Source organism: Stenella coeruleoalba (genome assembly GCF_951394435.1).
Source record: "Stenella coeruleoalba genome assembly, chromosome: 16".
Taxonomy (NCBI): Eukaryota; Metazoa; Chordata; class Mammalia; order Artiodactyla; family Delphinidae; genus Stenella; species Stenella coeruleoalba.
This window is the reverse complement of record NC_137162.1, coordinates 46,213,178-46,235,197: the sequence shown is the minus strand read 5'-3', so window position 1 is coordinate 46,235,197 and position 22,020 is coordinate 46,213,178. Positions and strand designations below refer to the sequence as shown.

General features: G+C 51.6%; 1 protein-coding gene across 1 annotated transcript in view; it reads right to left on the bottom strand.

The window, feature by feature from the left end:
• DRGX (dorsal root ganglia homeobox) overlaps positions 1-22,020 on the bottom strand; it is a gene marked incomplete at both ends in the record, with an annotated part of 30,717 nt that overhangs the window by 577 nt on the left and 8,120 nt on the right. The window contains 2 exons of the mRNA XM_079899720.1: positions 20,950-21,062; positions 21,147-21,325. Of these exons, the coding sequence (XP_079755846.1) occupies positions 20,950-21,062; positions 21,147-21,325 (292 nt within the window). The remainder of the gene's footprint in view (positions 1-20,949; positions 21,063-21,146; positions 21,326-22,020) is intronic.

Genomic DNA, 22,020 nt, shown 5'->3' with positions numbered 1-22,020 from the left:
ATCCAGTGAAGCAATGCCACACACCACAAACTACGTGTCAAAGCACCCCTAAGACCTCACAAGGGCCCTGCAGGGATATTTTAAATTTTCAAAGGCAAGGGGAAGCCAGTCACATCTGCCGGACTCCGTGAAGCTGCTGGACGAGGCAGCTCACAGCTTCATCAGGAGATCTCACTGCACTCCCTTCAAGGATGTCATACATTTGTGAAGCTGGATTTTGCAAGTACCACACAAAAATCCACACGGAACATAAAATGAGGGGTGGTGGCATCCAACCTGATTCCGCGGTTAGAGAAGCCATGCAGAGCCCATTGGTGTAATCCCATTAGAAAGTAATGGTAGCTATTTAAGAATAAAAGAAAAATATTACTTTTCTTTCAATTTATAAGTGATATTTTTCAAATGGCTACTAAGTTGTTGGGACATAAACACTCACTGAGTTACTTGGACCTAACCATTTAATGAACAGAACTGGTAGGTATTTTTTATGGCCCAGGAGAGTCACGAAACATTAACCTGAGGTTCAAGGGACCCTCAGGGCACCGTGAGCTAAGGTTTGAGAAGCTCAGATGGCCTCAGTTTGGAAAGCACTCAGCACAGATCCGATGTGTGAAATGGGACGTAGGAACAATTGCCTGGCCCCGAGCATGCCGGCCAGCACTGCATAAACCACTCCAGGGACAGGGCCGGTGTTGAGGAGCCTCCCTTCTCACAGGTCACCCTCAACGGTGCATTTATTCAATGACTGGCCCATGAACACCTGGCACTGGTCTCGACCCTAGTGACCACTCAGCAGGAATAAGGCAGCAAGATCCCCGGCTTCACAGAGCACAGCTCCGGTGGAGAGGCACACCACAGCCCAGGCATCCCTCATGCAAAGGCAGGAGGCAGTAAGTGCTATTTAAAACGGGAATGGAGTGTGATGCTTGGTAGATACCTGAGGGCAACGTCAGAGAAACAGACACGTGAAGGCCCAGGAGAGAGCACGACAGTTGGGGAGGAGACCAGTGCAATGGCACCGAAGTGGGGAGAGCACGGCTCAGAGAGCAGCAGGGCATTCTGAGTGACCAAAGCCAGAGGCTACAGGGGAGGAGGACAGCGGATGAGTCGGGGGCCGCCAGGGCCAGGCGGGACGCAGGGAGGGGAAGCCCCAGCGGGCTTGAGTAGAGAGTGTCTGGAGCTTCACTGCATCGGGGAGAGGATGGGGAGGCTAGTGCAGTAACGCAGGCCCAGCTGATGGTGGCTTGGCCCAAGGTGACTAGAGGGGAGGTGATGAGAGGTGGCCAGATGCTGGGTTTATGCTCAAGGTTAGCACCTGTGCAAATTGTCCTTGGACTGCAGGTGGAGGCTGATGGAAAAGAAGGAATCACAGACGACACCTAGGTTTGGGCCTGAGCACCCGAATGAATGAATGAAGGTGCCATTTCCAAGATGGGGAAAAACAGAGAGAAAGGTGTGTGTGTGTGTGTGTGTGTGTGTGTGTGTGTGTGCGCGCGCGCGCGCGTGCGTGCGTGCGTGTGTGTGTGTGTGTGCGTGCGTGTGTGTGTGCGCATGCGTGTGTGTGCGTGTGTGTGCGTGTGTGTGTGAGGGGATATGGAGAGTCTGGCCGTGGAATCCTGAGGTCCTGATGGCTATCCAAGTTCTGAGGGGACAGGTGAGCAATGCTGACACCACCACAAGTGCAGGTGTGGTGGCCGGAGTCACAGACCTGCACCCAGACTGGGTGGGTGGACACGGCTGCTGACATGACATAATTTGAGAGACTTCCTGAGTCTCTGGACAGGTCAAACGGTGCCCCATGCACCACGTGTGATCCCTGCAGGAGATGAGCATCGCCACAGCCTCCGCCCCCAGCCGGCTCCGGAGCCCCATCCCACCAGGGCAGCAGGAGACGGTGCACCGTGGCCCTGCCTAGGACAGTTAGCTGGGAGTCAGTGCCTGTCCCGGAGGCCTAAGACCTGGGAGGGGCCGGCAAAGCCAGCCCTCCAGGCTCCACCCACCCCTTGGCTCTTCTGAAAGTGCAGCACCAGCTTTGGAAGAAGCAGCATCGCAAATAGGGAGTATTTTGGGACCAAAATCCGTATTTGTTGAATGAATCCAAGTTCCTCCCTGTGACCTTCAAACCCTTGAGTGCTGGGGCCCCCACTGCCCTCTCGTCCTCCTTCTCATGTGCCGCCCAGGCCTCCTTTCAGATGCTCAAACCACCGTCACAGCGAAGCCCTACACAGGAGCTGTACTCGCTAGAGCAAACACGTGTAGGTACCAGGCACCGCGCTTGTAAGCACACCATGACTTCACGCATCTCAGCTTTGGAACAATCCTAGGAAGTTGGCTCTGTGATTATCCCCTTTTGCAGATGAGGAGACTGAGGTTAAATAGTAAGTGGCAGAGCCGGTCGTCACACCAGGCAGAGGGCCGGCTCCTTAACCAGCATGTCCCTCCATCTGGAAAGAGGACACGTTCCTCCCCCTCCCTTGGGCCCTTGGCCGAGCTCTGCCTGGGAGTGAAGATACCCTCCCTCCGGCTTGGGGCTCCCTCTCTGCCTTTAGGGCTCCATTTGACCATCATGTCCTCAGGGGGCCCTTCGGGACCTCCTCATCCAGGGCAGGATCCCCCGTTACGCTCCGTCAGAGCTTCACCCTCACATCTTCAGGCACTGGCCACAGGCGGTAAGTGGATCCTCAATGGTTTGTGACTGCTTTCTTGTCTACCTGCCCCTACAAACCCCCAAGGGGGCAAGTATTTTTCTGCTTCACTCACTACTTTGTCCCCAACACCTAGCACAGTGCCTGGGACGGGCCAGGCCTATGGGAAACATCTGTGGCAGGAAGGAGGGAGGCAAGGGAGGGCCGCCCAGCCCCGGGGCCCACGTGTAGAATCAGCCTTCAGCTATGCCAGCAGCTGGGACGTTGCCACCCTCCTTTCCCGGGGACAGCCTTCCCTGTGCCGGAGCCAGGCTCCTTTCTCTCTCGAAGCACATTTGGGCATCTTTCTCTTCCTTTCCAAGCCTGTCAGAGGCAAAAGGAAGCTCACCCTTACCAGCACCTAGCGTGGCCTCTCGTCACCATTCTGGCCGTCCTGAGGGGAGGGCATCACTCAGCCCCATGTTCCAGGCAAGGAAACGAGACTCCAGTAACGGCCCAAGGTCTCACAGTTCATGACAGAAGTGGGACCAGAACCTTCCGGTGGCCTTTCCCTTCTCCTCTAGTCTAAGAGGAGGTTAACGCGCGGCCATCACTTCCTGCCTCAGTTTTGACGGAGGGGCCAGTACAGCAGGCAGCAGATGGCAAGATGAGCGCGAGATGAATCACAAGTGCCCAGTTTACACAGGAAATCCCGAGAGCCCGTCCCACACCCCGCACCCCTGGCTGACTCTAGCCCGGTCATGTTTCCAGAGACAGCAGGAAACAAACAAAAAGTTACATGGGGTCAAACCCTGTTATCCTGATGGTCCCACTTCTCCCAGTGGCTCAAACAGACAGCCGCTCGCTGACAGCAGTCTCAGCCCCTGCGTGGGCTCGGTCCTGGCTGGGAACAGTGCCTGTGCCCTGAGCCTGGGGGGCCATCCCGAGGGCGAGGACCCTCCCTTCAGGGGAGGCCTTCCTCCCCTCCAAGTCCTTCCCGAGGGGAGCTCATGTGGGAAGAGAACAGAACACAGTGAACCCTCTCAGCGGTGGGAGCTTGACTGAGGCTACGGGCTTTGGGGGACCTGCAGGGGCCACAGTCTCCAGGCCCAGGCCTGAGCAGCTGACCCCAAGTCAGGCCAGCCCGAGAGGGGCACAGACTCAATGTGCATGTCTCGGGCTGGTTCTTGTCCCCAGCAAGGCCTTGCTCTGATGTAACATCAAAGAAGGAGTTAACTAGTCTGTGACTCAGTGATGAGCATGTCACCTGCAAGATGAAGAAGTGCCACTTGGACAAGACAGAGCCTCCTGGATCCACAGCTGCACCTGCTAGGTCACACCTGCAGCAGGCAAGTCCCCGCAAAAGCCACCAATAACTAGCAATATATTCCTGGCCCACAAAACCCAGATTCAGAGGTAAAGAAATAAGTTAACTCACAGAATGGAGGCTGCAGGAGGGAGAGAGTCTGTGTGGCTCGACTAGTTCACCCCCTACACTAGACATGGGGAAACCAGGGACCAGATGAACCCAATGACTCTGGGAGACCCTGGTTTAAAACTGTAAGGGCTATGCATACAGTGGAATATTATTTGGCCTTAAAAAGGAAGGAAATTATGACACAGGCTACAACGTGGATGAACCTCAAGGACATTATGCTAGGTGAACTAAGCCAGTCAGAAAAAGACAAATTCTGTATGATTCCATTTGTATGAGGTACCTAGAGTAATCAGATTCATAGAGACAGAAAGTAGAATGGTGGTTGCCAGAGGCTGAGGGTATGGGAGTGAAGAGTTAAGGTGTAATGGGCACACAGTTCAGTTTGGGAAGATGACAGAGCTCTGGAGATGGATGGTGGTGACGGTTGATAATGTATAATATATATAATATCAAGCACATGTAAAATAATAAGGACATATTCAACACTTCTGAACTATATGCTTAGACATGGTTAAGACAGAAAATTTTATCATGTGTGTATTTTACCACAATTAAAACTAAACTAAAATAAAATAAAATAAATTCTTAAAAACAAAACTGTAAGAGCTAAAAGAGAGTTCAGGTCAAGGCCATCGGGAAAATGAGGACCGCTCAAGGCTGGAACTCCTTCTTGCCCCTCCAGTGGGTGAGGACCCCCAAAGTGCCTCAGGCCACCCACACACATTTGTGAGAGGCACCCTCAACCGATCTCACCCACCCCATCTCTGGCTGAGGAAGCATTATGCAGTTTGTACACCTGCCTTGAGCCCTGCCTCTGTCTCATGACTGCACTGTGCCCTTTGGGTGGGCATTTCTAAAGCAGGGCAACAGACCGTGAGAGGTGCACCCAGGCCAACAAAAGTCTTTGGCACAAAGCCCCTCACAGATGTCAACCTCTTTCCTCATCAACACCCCAAGTCTGAACAACAGCTGAGTGTCCATCAAAGGGGGGCAATACTCATAGGTGGACTCAAAAACATCTGAACAGCTACCTGGAGGAATGCTGAAAAGTGAGCCACCGGGAGTCGCCTCCTCTCCACACTGCCCTGCCCTCCCTGGATGAGAACATGGAAGACGTGCCGACCCAGACGGCAGATGCCGGCAAGACTAAGAGAGGCCATCTGGACAGCAGACAAGATCAAAGGCGAACAAGAAGACAAATCTCATTCGATGATATTTATCAGGGAAACATGTGAAGTCTGTGCTCTGCACCCAAGGATCCAACTGTCGAGAGGGGGATGTGTCTCTGCAGTAGAGCACGTGGTCCACATGACTTCACAGTAAGTTCACTGTGACGCCATATAGTGTGGGTTGCCGAGGCAGAAGCTGCAGGAAAAGGGAGGGGAAAGTCATGGTCAGACCGTCAGGCCAGAGGGAGGGAGTTGGGGGGAGGAGGGAAAAGTGAAAGAACCGGGGCCATTGAGGCACAGTGGATATGAGGTAACTGCCCCTTTTCGGGGGGTGGGTTGACTAGAAGCAGTGGGTGGAGTGAGAGAAAGAAGGGTTTTCTTTTCTTTACCGTCAGCATGCTATGCATGTGTGGTGGGCTCTCTCTGGGAGGTGATGGGTTTCTGGTCATAATATCCTGAAGCTCCCTTGACAGGATGTTGTAGAAATCTTCATGCACAATATGGGCTATTGGACAAGTTTTTTAATCCCTTTCAACAAAAAAATGAGTGGTTTTAGAATGGGATGTGAATTACAAAGCTAAGTTTTCCTTCCAATTTTAACGCGTGTTCAGAATTTCAATTGATTTCAGTTGAACTTAAATTGTCCAACAAACAGCATCTGCCTTAACCATTTTTAATACAGGAAAAAAAAGTGATTCCTACAAATAGGATCCTTTTAGACCTAACTCTTGATTTCTCCATGACTTCACAGTACCAACAGCAGTACGAGATTTCTCCATGTGCCTCTGCCTAAAAACTTCATCAACCTGGAGCACTACTGAAAACCAGTAGTAGCAAAATAGGGACGCATCCTTTGCAATGTTCAGGGCAGCAGATGAACAGATAGCTACCGAGAAAAAAAACCAGACTCCAAAACGCATGCGCTTTTCCCATGAAAAGCAGTCTCAAAGCCCTCACCACGTGCTGAAAGACTCTTCCAAGTGCACTGCTAACATAAGTTGTTTGTCTTACAAGGCTGCCGCAAGCTTGAAAGCAAGCTTGAAAGGTAATAGCAGAAACATTAATGGGTAATATTGAGAAAAGAGACAAAAAATTATAAAACAGCCCCAAAAATTAACATGCACAGTAACCTGGGGCCATTTAGTACAAGGCAAGCAAAGTAGCACGTCTCAGGATGGCCGGAAGTCATCCATCACCGGACAACAACAGGAACCATCACAAGAGATGACGTTTGAAAGGGCTTTGAAAACCGAACAAAGCTTGCGTCTATTAATGATGGGGCGACACAGAGTCGGCCGTGAGAGAGGCTCTGTCCTCCTCTTTATTATGTCAGGGTGGTGACAGACACTTTAGAAAATGTCTACCCCAAAACCAAGTCATAATTATCAAAATCCTATAACACGAGAGTGGCGATAAGACATCTCTGGGGTCTGAAAGCCGGATACAGCCTGCTGAGGAGGAAGAAAGTGGGCTTTGAAGTCTGGCTGCTGACTCCACCGTTAACTAGTCATGGGACTTCTTCTCACCAACTTTCCAAGCTCCAGCTTCCTCATCTGTAAGAGGAGGTAATACACCTACCTTAGGAGAAATTCTATAAAGGACCTAGCACTAAGTCCTGCAACAATTATTATTTCCATGACCCCATACAAAATAAAGGGCAAGAATAAGTCACAATTCACAGCTTATTCAAGTTACGCATTCAATTCAGCGGCCGGCGAAGAACTCAGTTGCTCTGAGCATCCCCGGGAGGACACGAAGAATGAACAGTGCCTCGAGATGCGTGACTGTGCTGTGAGCATCCTCCACCCTGCGTACCCCTACACTGTTTTCACAGCTGTGTGGGTTCATTGGCGAAGGCTTTTCCATGAGACCAAATAGTAGAAACATTTATTCTGCCAATAGAATCTTGAGGAGTAAGCCAAACAAACTTTAAAAGTCTCATCTTTTAATAACCAGATTTCCAGACTTGGGGCTCTAGTTTTCTTTTCTTTTCTTTTCTTTTCTTTTTTTAATCTATCAAAAAGCTACAATCACCAATGGGCTAAAAATTAAATTAGCTACAAAGGAAGTCATCCCCATGTGGCACATAGCACCAAAAAACTATGAATAACCTGACCGCCCGATACGAGAGAGTTGATTGAATAAGTTATAATTGCCATGTTGAACGCACTGAAGCTATGACAAAATTATGTTGTAGGAGGATATTTGGTGCCATAAAAAATAATAATAATAAAATATTAGGTTTAAAAAGTAGGTTAAGAAACAGTAAGTCAAAATGATCCCTTTTTGGTGTAGGTGTATATATTTATATACATACATATACATATATACACAATACATACATATATTTGCATAGTACATACGTATATATGCATACGTGTAGCCATACACCATATCCATATGTGGTCACAAGTATGTATAATATACAATTTTATTTAGCAACAGAAAATATTTATAAATTTAAACTTTTTAATTAAAATTTAAAAATTCTAAATAAGTTCTAAACTAAATAATTTTTTTTCTTTTGGCTGTGTGGCTTGCAGGATCTTAGTTCCCCGACCAGGGATTGAACGCAGATCCCCGACAGCGGAAGCACCGAGTCCTAACCACTGGACCGCCAGGGAATTCCCTAAAATACATACATTTACTAGCGATATATATTTATAAATGGGAAGAAAGCAAACGTACCAGTAGCAAATATTCATAGTGGTTGATTCTGGATGCTAAGATTACAAATGATTTTTATATTTTTCTTTGGGTTTTGCTGTACTTTCCACTTTTTCTAAACTGGCCAAGTATTACTCTCACAATAAGAGTGTCTTTTTTGTGACTCATGATTTCCCTTCTCCTTTCATTCAAATGATGGGATAGACGCTCTCCTTTAGGGCAGAGTTCCACTGAGGTTTCTAAGGAATAAGAACTGTACCCTCAGCACCCGGCTGAGACTCCACGACTGCTAATGGCTTCAGTCTGCTCTAGAGTAACTGACTGGCGAACATGGAGCTGAGGGCTGACCATGGAAGACCCACCAGGAACATCCTGTCTATCTCCCGTTCGGCCGGGATCGAAGTCAGTGATCCCTGGCATGGGACGCGACCAACCATCAGCCAGCAAAGCCCTTAAAAGGCCACAATTTCTTCCCTCTCACCCTACCACGCATGCCATCACCAAAGCCTGTACAAGAGCCTCCAAGCCCCCAAATACGGCCTGAAAATTATGTTGTTTGAAGAACTTGCTACCTCTCAGACACTAAATTAAAACACACAGTTAGATTTCCATTAAGTTACAGCAAATTCTGCTGCATTGATTGAATCGGCCTACATTCCTATATGACATCATGCTTTAAAGGCTTGGCCTGAACATAAATACTTAATGTAATAAATACAGTCTGAAATAGTTGATCTCCTTGGCAGTTTAATTGATCTACTACAGAGACTGACAGGAAAAATTAAGTTAGTTCTGTCTCCTCTCTGCCGAAAGCACATTTTCACCATAGAAAGGCACATGAACGATAATTTTGGTTACAGGTAGAGCTCTCACACATCGATTTCTTGTCGAACGTTCAGGTTAAGGGTAAGGAGTATGGAGCAAGGAAATGAGTAAGTGGATTTATGAGACCTTTCACATAAATACTACAGTTCATTTCTCTTTTTTTGCTTTATAGCAAAGTAAATAAATGAATAAAGATATTCTGTGATTCCTAATACCAGTTCCTTACAGTTTACAAGGAATATTCGGGTGGCAGTGTTAGTAGACGCCTGCAGTATTCAGGCAGAGATTTTTAGATGCAGTGGCTAAGCGTGTTCACCAGTAATCAAATACACAACAGGGTCCAATTCACTCCTGGGTGACTACTACCACAGAACCCCCAAAGTGCTTTCTCCTGTACCTGTGTGACGGTTTTGATTGCCTCTTTACCATGAGTTGTGTTTATTTTTGTACCCACCGCACCTCCCAAACTTGCAGGGTAAGGGCTTTCACCTATGTCACCCACACAGCCCTGATCGCAGAGCTAATATTTCCAATGTGGGTACAAAGTAAGCACTTGAATGTTTGGGGGAGGGAGAAAAGGAGGGAGAGTCTATCTTTTCTGACTGAGGGGGCATATTTTAATTGCTCAAAGGTTGCCAACTCACAGGTTCTAAGCTTCCTCTATACCCCATGGAAAGAAAAACTATGGTCATCACAGAGTTACCCAATCTGATTAATGCCAAAATCCCCAGGTTAATTTGGCAGGTTATGCTGGAGGAGTGGACTCGAAATCCCTCCCTGTCGTAATTCCACGTGTGCACGCACTGTCCCAACATCTGCTTATTCACTCAGCAAATGCTCCCTGACAGGAGTCAGCTCAGCCGACCGTCCCTCATGCTGTGACCCAGTCTCGGGGCCAGCGCCAATGTCCCATTTCTGCTTGGATACCTTTGAAGGGGCGAGCAAATGATGACAGCACCCAGATTCAAGGACCCTGGCACAGCCAGAGGAGCAGCAGGGACACGCGTTCTAGGTGATCCGATGCCAATGAGCGGCACCCTCCCTCCCGGCGACTGCCAGAACCCTGGACGGGCAGCCTGCTTCCCCGCTGCCTCTGGGCACAAGCCAGGAGCCCTCTGCTCAGCTCCCTGCCCTCCAGGGCCCCATTGATTAGCAGGAAGGGTAAACCCATCAGCACCCATAGGAAATGGCTTCTGGAAAGTGAGTTGCAGTTTTTAAAGCCAGAGAATGATAGCAGGGGCCTGTAAAAGGAACGGAATCAATACAGGGTGTGGGGAGCTGGCAGGTGGGACACTTGGGTCCCTGGCTTGTCTTACCTCTGGCAGAGGCACTGTGTGACCTTGGGCAGTCCTAGCCCCTCTCTGAGCCTCAGTTTCCCCCACTGTATCCTGGAGAAGTGGTGGTAACATACACATCAAGGAGATTCCTTACAAATGTTCAGTGCTGGGGTTCTCCACCCCTGCCTTCCTGACATCGGCTAGGCACCGAGAGGCTAGGGCTGACCAGACCACCTCCCCCATGAGGACAGACCATGTCCTGGCCCTCAGGTGCCCTGTTCCCCAAACACCTGCACCTTCAGAAATAAGCCAGGAGCCCCTGTAAGGCTGTGCTGCTTTCCTGAAGCTGCACACACCGCGGACCTCAGGCTGAGAGCCTCTCCCATTGAGGAGTGAACACCTGCAGGAAGCGGGATCCTCTGCCCCAGAAATCCAAGCCCAGACCCTAATCAGATCCCAGGTGATCTCTTGGCCTCATCCTCATAACCCTAACAACAATCACCAGCGCCTAATGGGCACTTGGATGTGCCAGGCACAGATACACACGCTACAGACCACAGGCAATATTGGGTATGGCCATGACGACCCTCATTTTACAGATGAGGAGACTGGGGTCTCCCCTAAGTTGGCCTTATAAAGGGAAGGAGGCAGTGAAGGGCCATGGCTGGTCTGACTCCAGAGCCTGGGCTCATCTTGAGGCCACACCATCCTCTCCAAGGACCGTGGCCCCATCCAACCTCACACTTTGTCCCTTCCTCAAACAGCCAGCCTCAGTGCCTTTGCTCATGCTCTTCTGTCAGATGCCTGGAGTGTCCACACCCACTGGTCAGCTCCTACAGCTCCTTCAAGCCCAACTCAAGCATTTCCTCTGGAAAACCTTCCTCATTCCTACAGAGAAAGAGTTCCTCCCTCCTCTGGGCTTCCCCCACACCTTGCATGCCCTTGTTGGCCTCTATGAGGGCACGTGACAGTGTCACAAGTGTCTCTCTCTCCAAGCCCACGCCCAGTCTTGAGCCCCTTAGGGTAGGGTTGTATCTAATTCATCAAAGGATGCTCAGCCCCCCATTCAGAGGCTGACAAAGTAGGGTGCTCAGTGGGTACTGAATGAAGAACGGAAGCCTCCAGCAGTTTCTGGGGCCCAGCAAGTGGTCCGCAGTACAGGGCCAAGGCCAGTGGACTGGGGTCTCCTAAGTGAGGCGGGTCTCCCAGGGCCAGAACAGCACGACTTTCTTTCCTTCTTTCCCCAAACGTCACTACCTTTTACTCGGCACCAGACCAGACCCTGTGTAAGGGGCAGAGGTAAGTGGTTTGGAAAGATCTAGAGGTGAGTCAGATAAGGCCAGTGCTCTTAAAGTGCTTATAGTCAGGATTGGGAGGTTGGATGGGTTCAAAAATAAACATCCCAACTCATGTCACGAGGCCAGAGTATCCTCAATACCTATAGAGTCAGTCTCTACAGAGGGCCTTCAATGAACCACCCTCCCAGTATTCACACCGGTGCGCGGTTCCCTCCACCTAAGTCTGGGCCGGCTCTGTGAGCAGCTTTAATCAATAGAATACAGCAGAAGTGACACTGTGCCTGTTCTAAGTGTGAGTCTTAACAAGACCTGGCATCTTCTGCTTTTACATTCTCAGGATCCAACCTCCATCCAACTGCCACCATGGGGAGAGAGAGAGAGAGAGAGAGTGCTTCCAGCCTCCCAGCATCCCTGCCAAGGCACCAGGCACAGAAGTGATGCCGTCTTGTATGTATCAGTCCCAGCTGCCATCTGACTGCAACCTCATGAGACGCCCCAGGCAAAAGCAGCAGCAGAACTGCCCGGCTGAGCCCAGCCAGTCCTTGGAATCGGGAGAGATAATAAAACAGCTGGGCAGTTCTGCTGCTGCTTTTATTATACTAAGTTGGGGGGTAAAGTAAAACAATACTGGAGCCTGGAATGGAGATTATAAGAAAAAGAAAATGATGAGCCAATTTCTTCATGATCATAGATGAAAATACCCTAAACAAAATGGCAGCCAATCCAGCTATATATAGAAAGGATAACATGTCACATCTAATTTGGGTTTATTCCAGGGATGCCCAGTTGGTTTAACATTAAACAATCAATCAGTGTAATTTACTGCATTAATATATTGAGAAAGAAAAATCATGTGATTGTCTCAACAGCAGCAGAAAAAGTATTCGATGAAATTCAACATCCACTTATATTCATGATTTTTTAAAAGAATAATTAAAATACAACTCTCAGAAAACTAGGGCAAGAGAAAAATATCTTCACTTGATAAAGGGTATCTTAAAAATAAAAAGGCAGACAGCAAACACGATTGTGAAACTGTGAGAGCTTCCCCCTGAGATCAAGAATAGGGCATAAGCCCAGGGTCAGTCACAAAGACCAGATATTGTAGGATTCCATTCAATGAGATATCCACAATGGCAATAGCAGAATGGCCACAATCTATAAAGACAGAAATATTAGTGGTAACCTGGGGCAGGGAGGGTTGGGGGAAATGGGGACTGACTGCTAATAGGTCTGGGGTGATGAAAATTTTCTAAGGTCAATTGTAGTGATGGTTTCCCAACTCTTGACTATACTAAAAATCACTGAGTTGTACATTTTAATGGATGAATGGTATGGTATGTGAATTGTATCTCAATAAATCTGTTATTTAAAAAAAAAAAAACAAGGCAAGGATGCCTATTATCACCACTTCTATTCAATACTGTACTAGAGGTTATGGCCAGACAAAAGCGAGCACAGCCAGACAAAAAAAAAAAAGAGAAATAGGGCTTCCCTGGTGGCGCAGTGGTTGAAAGTCCGCCTGCCAATGCAGGGGACACGGGTTCATGCCCCGGTCCGGGAAGATCCCACGTGCCGCGGAGCGGCTGGGCCCGTGCATGGGCCATGGCCGCTGAGCCTGTGCGTCCGGAGCCTGTGCTCCGCAGCGGGAGAGGCCGCGGCAGTGAGAGGCCCGTGTACCGCCAAAAAAAAAAAAAAAAAAAGAGAGAGAGAAATAAAAACTATAGTCTGCCCTTCCGTATCCGCAGGTTTCGCATCCCCAGATTCAACCAACCAATTGAAATCGATCCGCCAGTTGCTTGAATCCAGGGATATGAAACCCACGGATATGGAGGGCCAACTGCATTCATTATACCACCACATTTTATATAAGGGACTCAGGATGGGTGGGTTTTGGTATGGGGGGTCGCAGAGGTCGTCCTGAAACCAATCCCCCACGGGTACCCAGGGATGACTGTATAAGGATTGGGAAGGGAGAGGCAAACCGTCTTTATCGGCAGATGATCTGAGCATGTACACAGAATATCGTTAAGAATTGACAGCTAAACCTAATTACCTGGATAAATCTCCCAAACATAATGCCGAGTTAAAGTAGCCAGGCACGAAAAATACAACCTGTATGATTCCACTTATATGTGTACACATGTACGGTTCATAAAAGTTCAGACTAGACAGTAGCGTTTCTGAATGCCTACGCAGGTGGTCAGCAAAGCTGCATTACCATAAAAGTCAGCACCGTGGTTTCCTTTAGGTGGAAGAAAAGTGACTTTAGTAGAAAGGGGCACAGGGATTCGGGGGCTTCTGGGGTGCAGGCATAGTTCTAAAGGAAGGGTAGCACATGGGTGCTTAAAATCATTCATTAAGTTCTAGATGCATGTTTTCTGAGTTTTTGATTAACATATTTCATAATAAAACAATTTTAATTGTTTATTAAGATTGTGATTTTTTTTCTTTAATCACAGCACAGGAAAAAGTGATTAAGAGAATTAGGGGGAAAATGTTTTCAGGGGACTTGAAGGAGGAAGAGGCTGCCTCCGGCTCTGAGTTTAGCCCTGGTGGGCAAATGTTCATTGGCCAATAAAGCCCTTCCAGTCTCAGACTCTGGACACTTTACCCTGGCCTGGAAGCCCAAGGGCCAACGCCAACGTGAAGCAGGGAGGGCACATTCTTGGGTAAGTAAGGGGCCCTGCTCTCAAGGAGGACATGACCAGACCCTTTCCCAGCACTGGACACCCTGCCCCTCGCCTGCCTGCTCGTCCTCACACACATGATGCAGGCCCAGGACTGCTACTCTGATCGCTAGCACTGACTGAGCACCCACTGCGTGCCAGGACATCTCCGTCAGTCCTCACGGCTTCCGAGGCCTGCATGGATGGAGCTCAGCTACGGAGGTGGGACCAGGTGTGTGTGCCTCCAGACTCCTCCCTGCCTGGGCCTCATGTGGGACCACAGGAGCCATCTGGCCTCGTCAGGAGCCGATGGAAGGTCAGCCGTGATGCCCCGCCCAGCTGGGGAGAGTGGCTGTGACTCCCGGGCATGAGCACGGACTGAGTTATGAAAGCTCTCCCCTGGCAGCCGTAATGAATTTCCACCTCACACCCAGCTCTCCGAATCACAGGTTAGAGGCAGCTGGGCCAAGTGCACCAGGGAGAAGGCCTCCGTTGACTGTGGCCCGTTCTGTGGCCAGCACTTCCCCGGAACAAACCCAAGCGCTTCCCTCGGCCATTAATAACTTCCTCTGCATTAATGAATTGTGAACAGGAGGCTGGCCATTAAGACAGTGCAGGAAAGCTCTTTGTGTTGCAAAGGCTTTTTCTCTGGACACCCATTATTGTTATGCAAACCCTGACTTCATGGGGTAGGGTCCCGCTGCCTTTTTGTTTTTAAGTTTCCGTGGGACACTCAATCAGGAAACACACTGACTGCATGCCTGGCCAGGATGCGCGCTCTCTGACCACCCCAGAGTACAAAGCAAATTTGCAAATTTCCCCTGACCAGCAAATCCTACCAGGGACGGGAAGGAGCTCCCATCACAGCCAGCAATCAGAACAAGGAGGGGTTACGAGGAAAAGGTGAATGTCAGCAGCGATACAGTTCAGAAAAATGGGAGAAGTTTGGGAGAAAAGACATTTCAGTTGGTCTTTTAAAGATGAGTGGGACCCAGCGACTTGAAAATGAGGATGGAGGAATCTGATTAATAACGGTGTTGACTCACGCCTCCCACTGGTCCAACTCACACTCTCCACATTTGGTCCTATAAATCCAGTCCTGGGATGGTCAAGATCCCCAATTTACAGATGAAGAAGCAGAGGTAGAGATTCCCAGTACTTAACTCAAGACTTACATGGCCAGAGAATGGAAGAATGAGGATTCACACCAGGCAGGACGTCCAGAGCCCTTGCTCAACGCTGCTGCGCTAGTTCACTGCTTGATAATTAAAGGAGGAAATTTCCACAAGTGCCTGGTTTTCAGTTACCTGGCTCTGTCACTGGCGGGCAGTTTTCTGGCCCCCTCTGATGGGCACAGCCCAATGCCCATCCACATCTCCCTGCCCAGCAGAGCGTGGAGGCAAGTCTGCCACACCTCTGCATATAGACACTCTGCTTACCCAGCCACCCCAAAGGGGTCATAACCTCCTGTCCTTCAAGGGCGCCGGCCCCACCTCCCACCCTTCCCAGGCTCCAGATTGCTTGGGCAGCCTTGCTGACCTAGCCAGACCCATCCCTCTGTGAACACCCCCATCCACACGCCCCAACACTGCCCCATCCACACGCCCCAACACTGAACCTGCTGAATAGGTGTCCCCAGGGCTCCAGCCCCAGAGCTGCATCTCAGCCACCTGCCCAAGCCTGGGGACCTGGCAGCGGAGCACAGTCCCCCAGCACAGCATGTGGCAGAAGGCGAAGCTCCGGAAGGTCTCTGCCCTCACCCCTTGGCCGGAGGCAGAACTGCCGAGCCAGCTCAGTGTGCGCTGTGGCAGTTCTGAGCTGTGCAGGTTTTCCAAAGCCGGGGTCGTTTCCAGCCTCATCTTGGTTTCCCTAGCTCTCGAGCTGCTTCCGAATCCCAGGCCCCTGCCTTCAACAGGTGTCTCCAGGGAATGAAAATTAGGGCCTCTAATTTCCTAAGAAAACCATGATCTGCTACTGACGTCTCAGTCTGGGTGCTAAAGCTCAGCAAAGCGGCTGAGCGACCTGTTCCTCTTCACCTTTTCTGGGCCACTTCCCCCACAACCTAAAAATAAAAAAGCAGAGTCTAGATCCACCAGCATGTTCTGGGCCACAGTCATGGAGCTGCCGGGGCCCAGCCCACCCGGCCGTTCACATTGGAAGCAGGGCTTGGTGACACCCCACAGCTCTGTGCTCTGGGACATCCCCCACCCCAGCACATTCCCTCTATATCCAGCACCCCGATCTGCCCCTGCTTGCCCTTTTCCTCCCCCCAGTGCCACCTGCTCCAGGAGCTGATGGCCAATATTCCAAGAATGCCCTTGTTTTCAGAGCACATTCAAAGCCAAAATGTTTCCAGGGAAGTGAATTCAACAACTACTTAGAGGACCTAAGGAGTTCAAGGACCGGCACTCAAAGGAATTCAGCAAACCGTACTTCAACAACCCCCAGGCTCCCCTACAAACACACTTGGAGGCTCTCTCAATGTTTCCCTGGAAGAGACTTCACATCTGTCACAACAACACCTAGAACCGAAAGACCAGGACCCTCAACTCAGAGTCCTTCGACTTGTAACTCTATAGAATGCTCTGCAGGCAGTTAGCTCTGGGACCACTCGCTGGGAGGCTCCATGTGCCCCCAGGGAGAACCGATCCTGCCTGGGCACTGGGAGCCCGGATTCCCCTCACACCCAGGCCGGGTGCTGGCGTAGCACAGCTCAGCCTTGGCTTGGGTCCTCAAGCCCTGGGCTGGAGCCTCAGGGCTGGAGTCTCGGGATCGACACCGAGAGTGCGGTCTGGGGCAGGGCCAGAATAGTGGTGGCCTCTCCAGGACACCTGCTGTCTTTAGTCCAGGACCATAGGACCCCACTAGGACCACAAAGCCTGGGGAAGGAAACCTGAACACTGGTTTGAGTCCAGAAGCTGAAATTCACTTTGATTCTTTCTTGATGATTTGCAAGTTGCCTCAGGCCCGGAGAAGTGGGCTGGGATCTCTGGGCTGGAAGGGGCTGCGGCGCTCAGCTCACAATGGTTCTGGGCTCTGGGTGAGTCCAGACTCTTCCCCCAGGGCTCATGCCCAGTGGACTGCCAGCTGTCCTCACTTGCCAGGCAGAAGCAGGGTGGGGGTCAAAAGCCCCTAGCAACAGGTGCCCACCCAGAGGAATGAATGAATAAATCATGGCCGGAGGAAAGAGCACACCAGGATCCTGTGGAGATCAGCCTAGATCTCAAAGGGGAGACCTCGCCGATATGAGTGACCTGTGAGCAAGTGGCTTTCCCTCCGGGAACCTCAGCTTCTCGTTTGTAAAAAGACGGATGGGTACGGAAGCCCAGGTGTGTGCCTTCCAGCACACACGTGCGTGAAGCTCCTCACAGCTTGCTGAGGGGGCCCCCTGGTTGGCCAGAGGCCCCTGGAAGCAGAGCTCAGGCCACCAGCTCTGCCAGCACCTGGTCGCCCAGCCACCTCTGGGGGTGAACTCAGGAAAGGGAGGCCAGGTAACAGCCCAGAGGTCCGGGCACTGAGCCAGGCCTAGAAAATTGGGATTGCTCCTCTCTTGGGCCTAAACTGGGCCATGCACTTAACTTCTGTAGCTGGGGAACCCTCGGAGAAGAAGATGTAGGCTGCAAGAGTCTGCAAGATGTAGGCCTCAAACCACTTAACAAATGTTCCGGAAAACAATCGAGAGTTGACTCCCGGGGCACCCAGAACCTGACTTGCAGGTACACGCTTGTTACCCCAGGTTCTGAGGCAGAGGCAGGTCCCCCAAGCGCATCTCCAAGGACGGCCGAGCCCACCTGGACTGGAGCGAGGCTGTGCTGCCACCTCACAGGGTCAGGAGCTCTTAGAAGGCAAAGATACCCCAACCAACGCCAGCTGTTATCGCAGAGCCATCCCAGCTCCACTGACCTGCTGTGCAGCTCTGGAGCCTCCCTGATACATCGTTTACTACTCTCCTCTACCGTGAGAAATAAACGGGACCACACGTGAGACCACCGGACAGAGGACAGAAAAGGTTTTCAATAATCACTCATTTCCCTCCTTTTCCAACACCACTTAGCTTGCCAGAGACTAAAAAGCCAGCTGCTCAGAGAGGCCAGATAGCAAGGGCCTTGGTGGGTAAAGGGGTCAGGATGAGCTACAGGAGGGGAACTTTGCCGGGGGAGGCCTGAAGAGGAGCTACGAATGCAGCGAGAAGAACACAGAAAGCAGAGATGGGAGGGGTGGAGGAGAAGCATCCCCCACAGAAAGGCAGTCCGCAGGCTGGTCTGACCAATGATGCGCTCATTTGGCCCAAAGACTTAGAGGTCGCATTTAAAAGATGGGACTATTTTGGGCTTCCCTGGTGGCGCAGTGGTTGAGAGTCCGCCTGCTGATGCCGGGGACGCAGGTTCGTGCCCCGGTCCGGGAAGATCCCACATGCCGCGGAGTGGCTGGGCCCGTGAGCCATGGCCGCTGAGCCTGCGCGTCAAAAGAGCCAAAAGATGGGACTATTTCAAATAAAAATCCAGATTTCCAGCTTCTCCTGAAATTTCAATAGTTCTGGCAATGTGGGGTCCACAGACCCACTTGGCCACCATCGGCTGACGTGAGCAGTAGTTGACCCTGGAGTGGGCAAATGCTCCCCAGCCCGCCTCTGCCGAATCTCAGGGAGCCCCTTAGCATGCTCCTCGCATAACTGCTTCTGACGTAGAGAAACGTGCCTTTTCCCCACCCCTTTCTCACAAGTGGGAGAATGACGTATAGACCAAGACGGCTGCGTATCTGGGGGAGCAAAGACAAAGCCCACACGCACTCGCTTCGCTCATCACCTGCCCGGCTCTGGAACTATCCGAGTGTGTCACCTGCCCCAGCACGCCTCGTGTCCCTGATCGTAGCCAGGAAGACCTTCCAGTGGGGATGTGCAAGCTGTGCCCTGGTTTGGTGAGCGCACTGTGATTTCCAGCACTTCTGCCGGATCCTGACACCCCAACGCCCCATCCCTCCATCAGAGGAAAGTCTGTTTCCAGCGAAGCAGGCACAGGTCAGGCCCCAAGGGAAGTGCTGGGGTTGGGGGAGTACATACGAGTAAAGGAAGAAGAGGAGAATGACAGATTTACCTGCCCCTCCCACCAGCCCTTCTTCCTTCTGCTCTGTCCTCTGTCTCCCTCTTATCAGTGCCTTCAGCCTCGCAGTGGCAGGCAGGCACTCCCACCCTCCCTGCCAGCAGCCAGGCCCTCTCTCCACTCGTTCAGACACCTCAGGCCTCCACCAGGGCCTGGGCTCTGCCCCAGACCCCTCCCAACTGCCCCAGCGAAGAGACGTGGGATTCACCTTCAACTCGTGAGGCTGGAGTGGGGCAAGCAGAGAACATTGATAAAAGAGACGGTTACTCTCAGGAACTGAGCTGGGCCTCACCAAAGCAGAGAGGATTTCATAGATGGACACAGGATTGCTCTTCTGCCCAGAGCAGCTCCTTGAATGATACCCAAGTCCCAGTGGTAATCTCCTTCTGGAAGCCCCTTCCAATTGGGACCCCATCTTCACAGTGCCCCCTCAGCCTATTGTGTCTGTGAATGCGCCCCAAGGCCACTCTGTGGCAAGGGGCTCTACTTGGCCCCTGGAGCACACAGACCCTGGAGCTGAAGGGAGCACTATCAGGGCACGGGGTGCAGAGCTGGATGGAGCTGAACCTCATCAACCCATGCTGGCCATCTGAGCACGGCGACTTGCCCAGCTGCCTGGACCACTCAGAAGTGGCTCCAGGCCTCAGGGTCCCTCCTCCTACAGTGGAAACTCCAAATGCAGGAGTGCGGCATCCAAGGCCTGCAAGCTCTGGCCCCTCCACCTGACCTCTGGGCACTCTCCTGTGGGCACCCAACATACCAGCCATTCCCCAGACAAGCCTGGTTCTTCTCCCTGCGCCTGGCACTCTGCACGTGTTGTTCCCTGTGCGTAGAACACCCTTCTCTCCCTTCAGAGATTCCCTAGAGAGGCTCCATCATGTCCTTATTCAGGCTCCAGAAACTACATTTGCAATGCAGATCGCCAGTGTGCGTGTGCGTGTGTGCGCGCGCCCGTGTGCACACGCACGTGCGAGACCAACCTGCAGGAGGGGGAACCTCTCGAGGGCAGGAGACCCCAGACCCAAAAACAGAGCACACAGGAAACATCCTAGGGGGGCCTCTCCCACTGCCTATTATGGGGAATAAGCCTACAGCCCGCACCTGCACCCCCACCTCCCAGACCCGCTGTGACGGACAAACCCCAACACTAACACTCACTGTCCCAGACGAACTCTGGGGCCCAGCCCTGCTCCCGGCCAGCACAGCTGCTTGGTCTCCTCACAGGAAGAGTGAGTTTGGGGCCAAGAATTGAAAGACACTGGATGGACCCATTCATCCAGTAGGGTTGACCCAGAAACCCCCAAAGGACAGCCCCACCAGAGTCCTTCTCTCTGGGCCTGACAAAAATGCCCCAAATGGTTTCCATCCTTCAGATAACCACAGCCTTTGAGAAGACAGCAAATCTTAGAAAACCACAAATCCTAACCCCTGACATCAGGAGGCCCCAGGGAAGGCAGGTGGGGAGGCTGCACGTCTGGGGAGGGTCCTCACGAGCTGGGACAACGGTCCATTGCAGGCCTCACCCACGAGCTGCAAGCTAGCACCTAAAACTGGTACCGACAGGAAGCAGCAGTCTGTGAACATGCAATGGCCCTTCTGAAACAGCCCTCTCTCAACCAATTCCGCAGCTGGTGCGGTGAGATGACGTTCACCCTCATTCTCAGGCCATGTAGAAAGCAAACAAGATAGCATGTGTGGAAACAGATGCCGTTCATGACCCTGGCTGTGATAGAAGGAGAGAAGGAGCTACACCAGCCCCAGGTGCAAGGATGGGCCCGCCCAAGCAAACAGAAGAGGCAAACCATCTCCATGATCCCCCTGGAGGCGCTGCAGGCAGGCAGAGCCCCCGCCCCGCACCAGCAGGCAGCAGAGCCCAAACTCACCTTTCAGGGAAGCAACGTGTGACAGGGCCTGGGCGTACGTGGCCGTATTCAGGAGGGTCCCCGGCAAGCAAGAGGGGAAGAAAGGCCCTGTGGGACCGACAGTTCGCCCCAGGCTGGCAGTGAAGGAAAATGACACACTGAGTTCCCAATCCCGGGTGCCCGCCAGCCCTCCAGGCCCTGGGTTCAGCCAGCCTCACCTCTGCTGGGCCTCCAGGACCTCCTTCTTGCTCCGGGCCTGGTCCCCAGGGGGCGGGGAGTTGATATTCCTCACAGGCGGTGGCGTCACCTCTGCCATGGGCTCCTTGGCTCCTGGCTCCTGGTCCGAGGCCCCTCTCTCCGTTTTCCTCCATTTGGCTCTTCGGTTCTGGAACCAAACCTGAGTCCCCGAAGGAAGCACACACCCAACAGAGGCAGAAAATCAGACAGAAGGAGGCAACCAGAACCTAAACCCAGGTGCCTGGTCCCCGTGCCCCCGGCTCCCCTGCAGTAGGCGTGCGGGAGCACAGCCTCCTCTCTCTAAAGATCTAGCAATGCAGTGCCCTCCGAATTGCAGCTTCAGACTCATGGGTGGGTCAGAAAACCAGAGCGGAAGGTGTGACAGGCATTTTTTAATGAGTGTGAAATCATAGAAAGTATCCGAATGCACTGCCCACAGCAAGGGTCAAAGTACTATCTTGTGGAAATACTCAGGGTATGCAAGTACACTTATCTGATGTGAAATGTGTTTCCTACGGGGAGACGGGGGATTCGTCATCAAAGCAGTTTGTAAAATACTGTCCTGGGGTTTCCTCATCAAAAAATACTCATTCTCTCATCCAGCAGGTTTGGCCGGAGTGTGTCTGGCCTCATACGTGTGATTTAACACTGACGCATCACGGCAAGTTCATGACCATCAGCCCAGTGCATCCACTAGAAACACTGACTCTGGAGTCAGTCCTGGTTGAGAATTCTGGACCCCGGAGAATCTGGTTTAGAATCCACTGCAATCCTTTAAGGCAGGTAGTCCTACTACCCCCACTTTACAGATGAGAAAACTAAGCACAGACAGTTTAATTAACTTGCCTGAGGTCA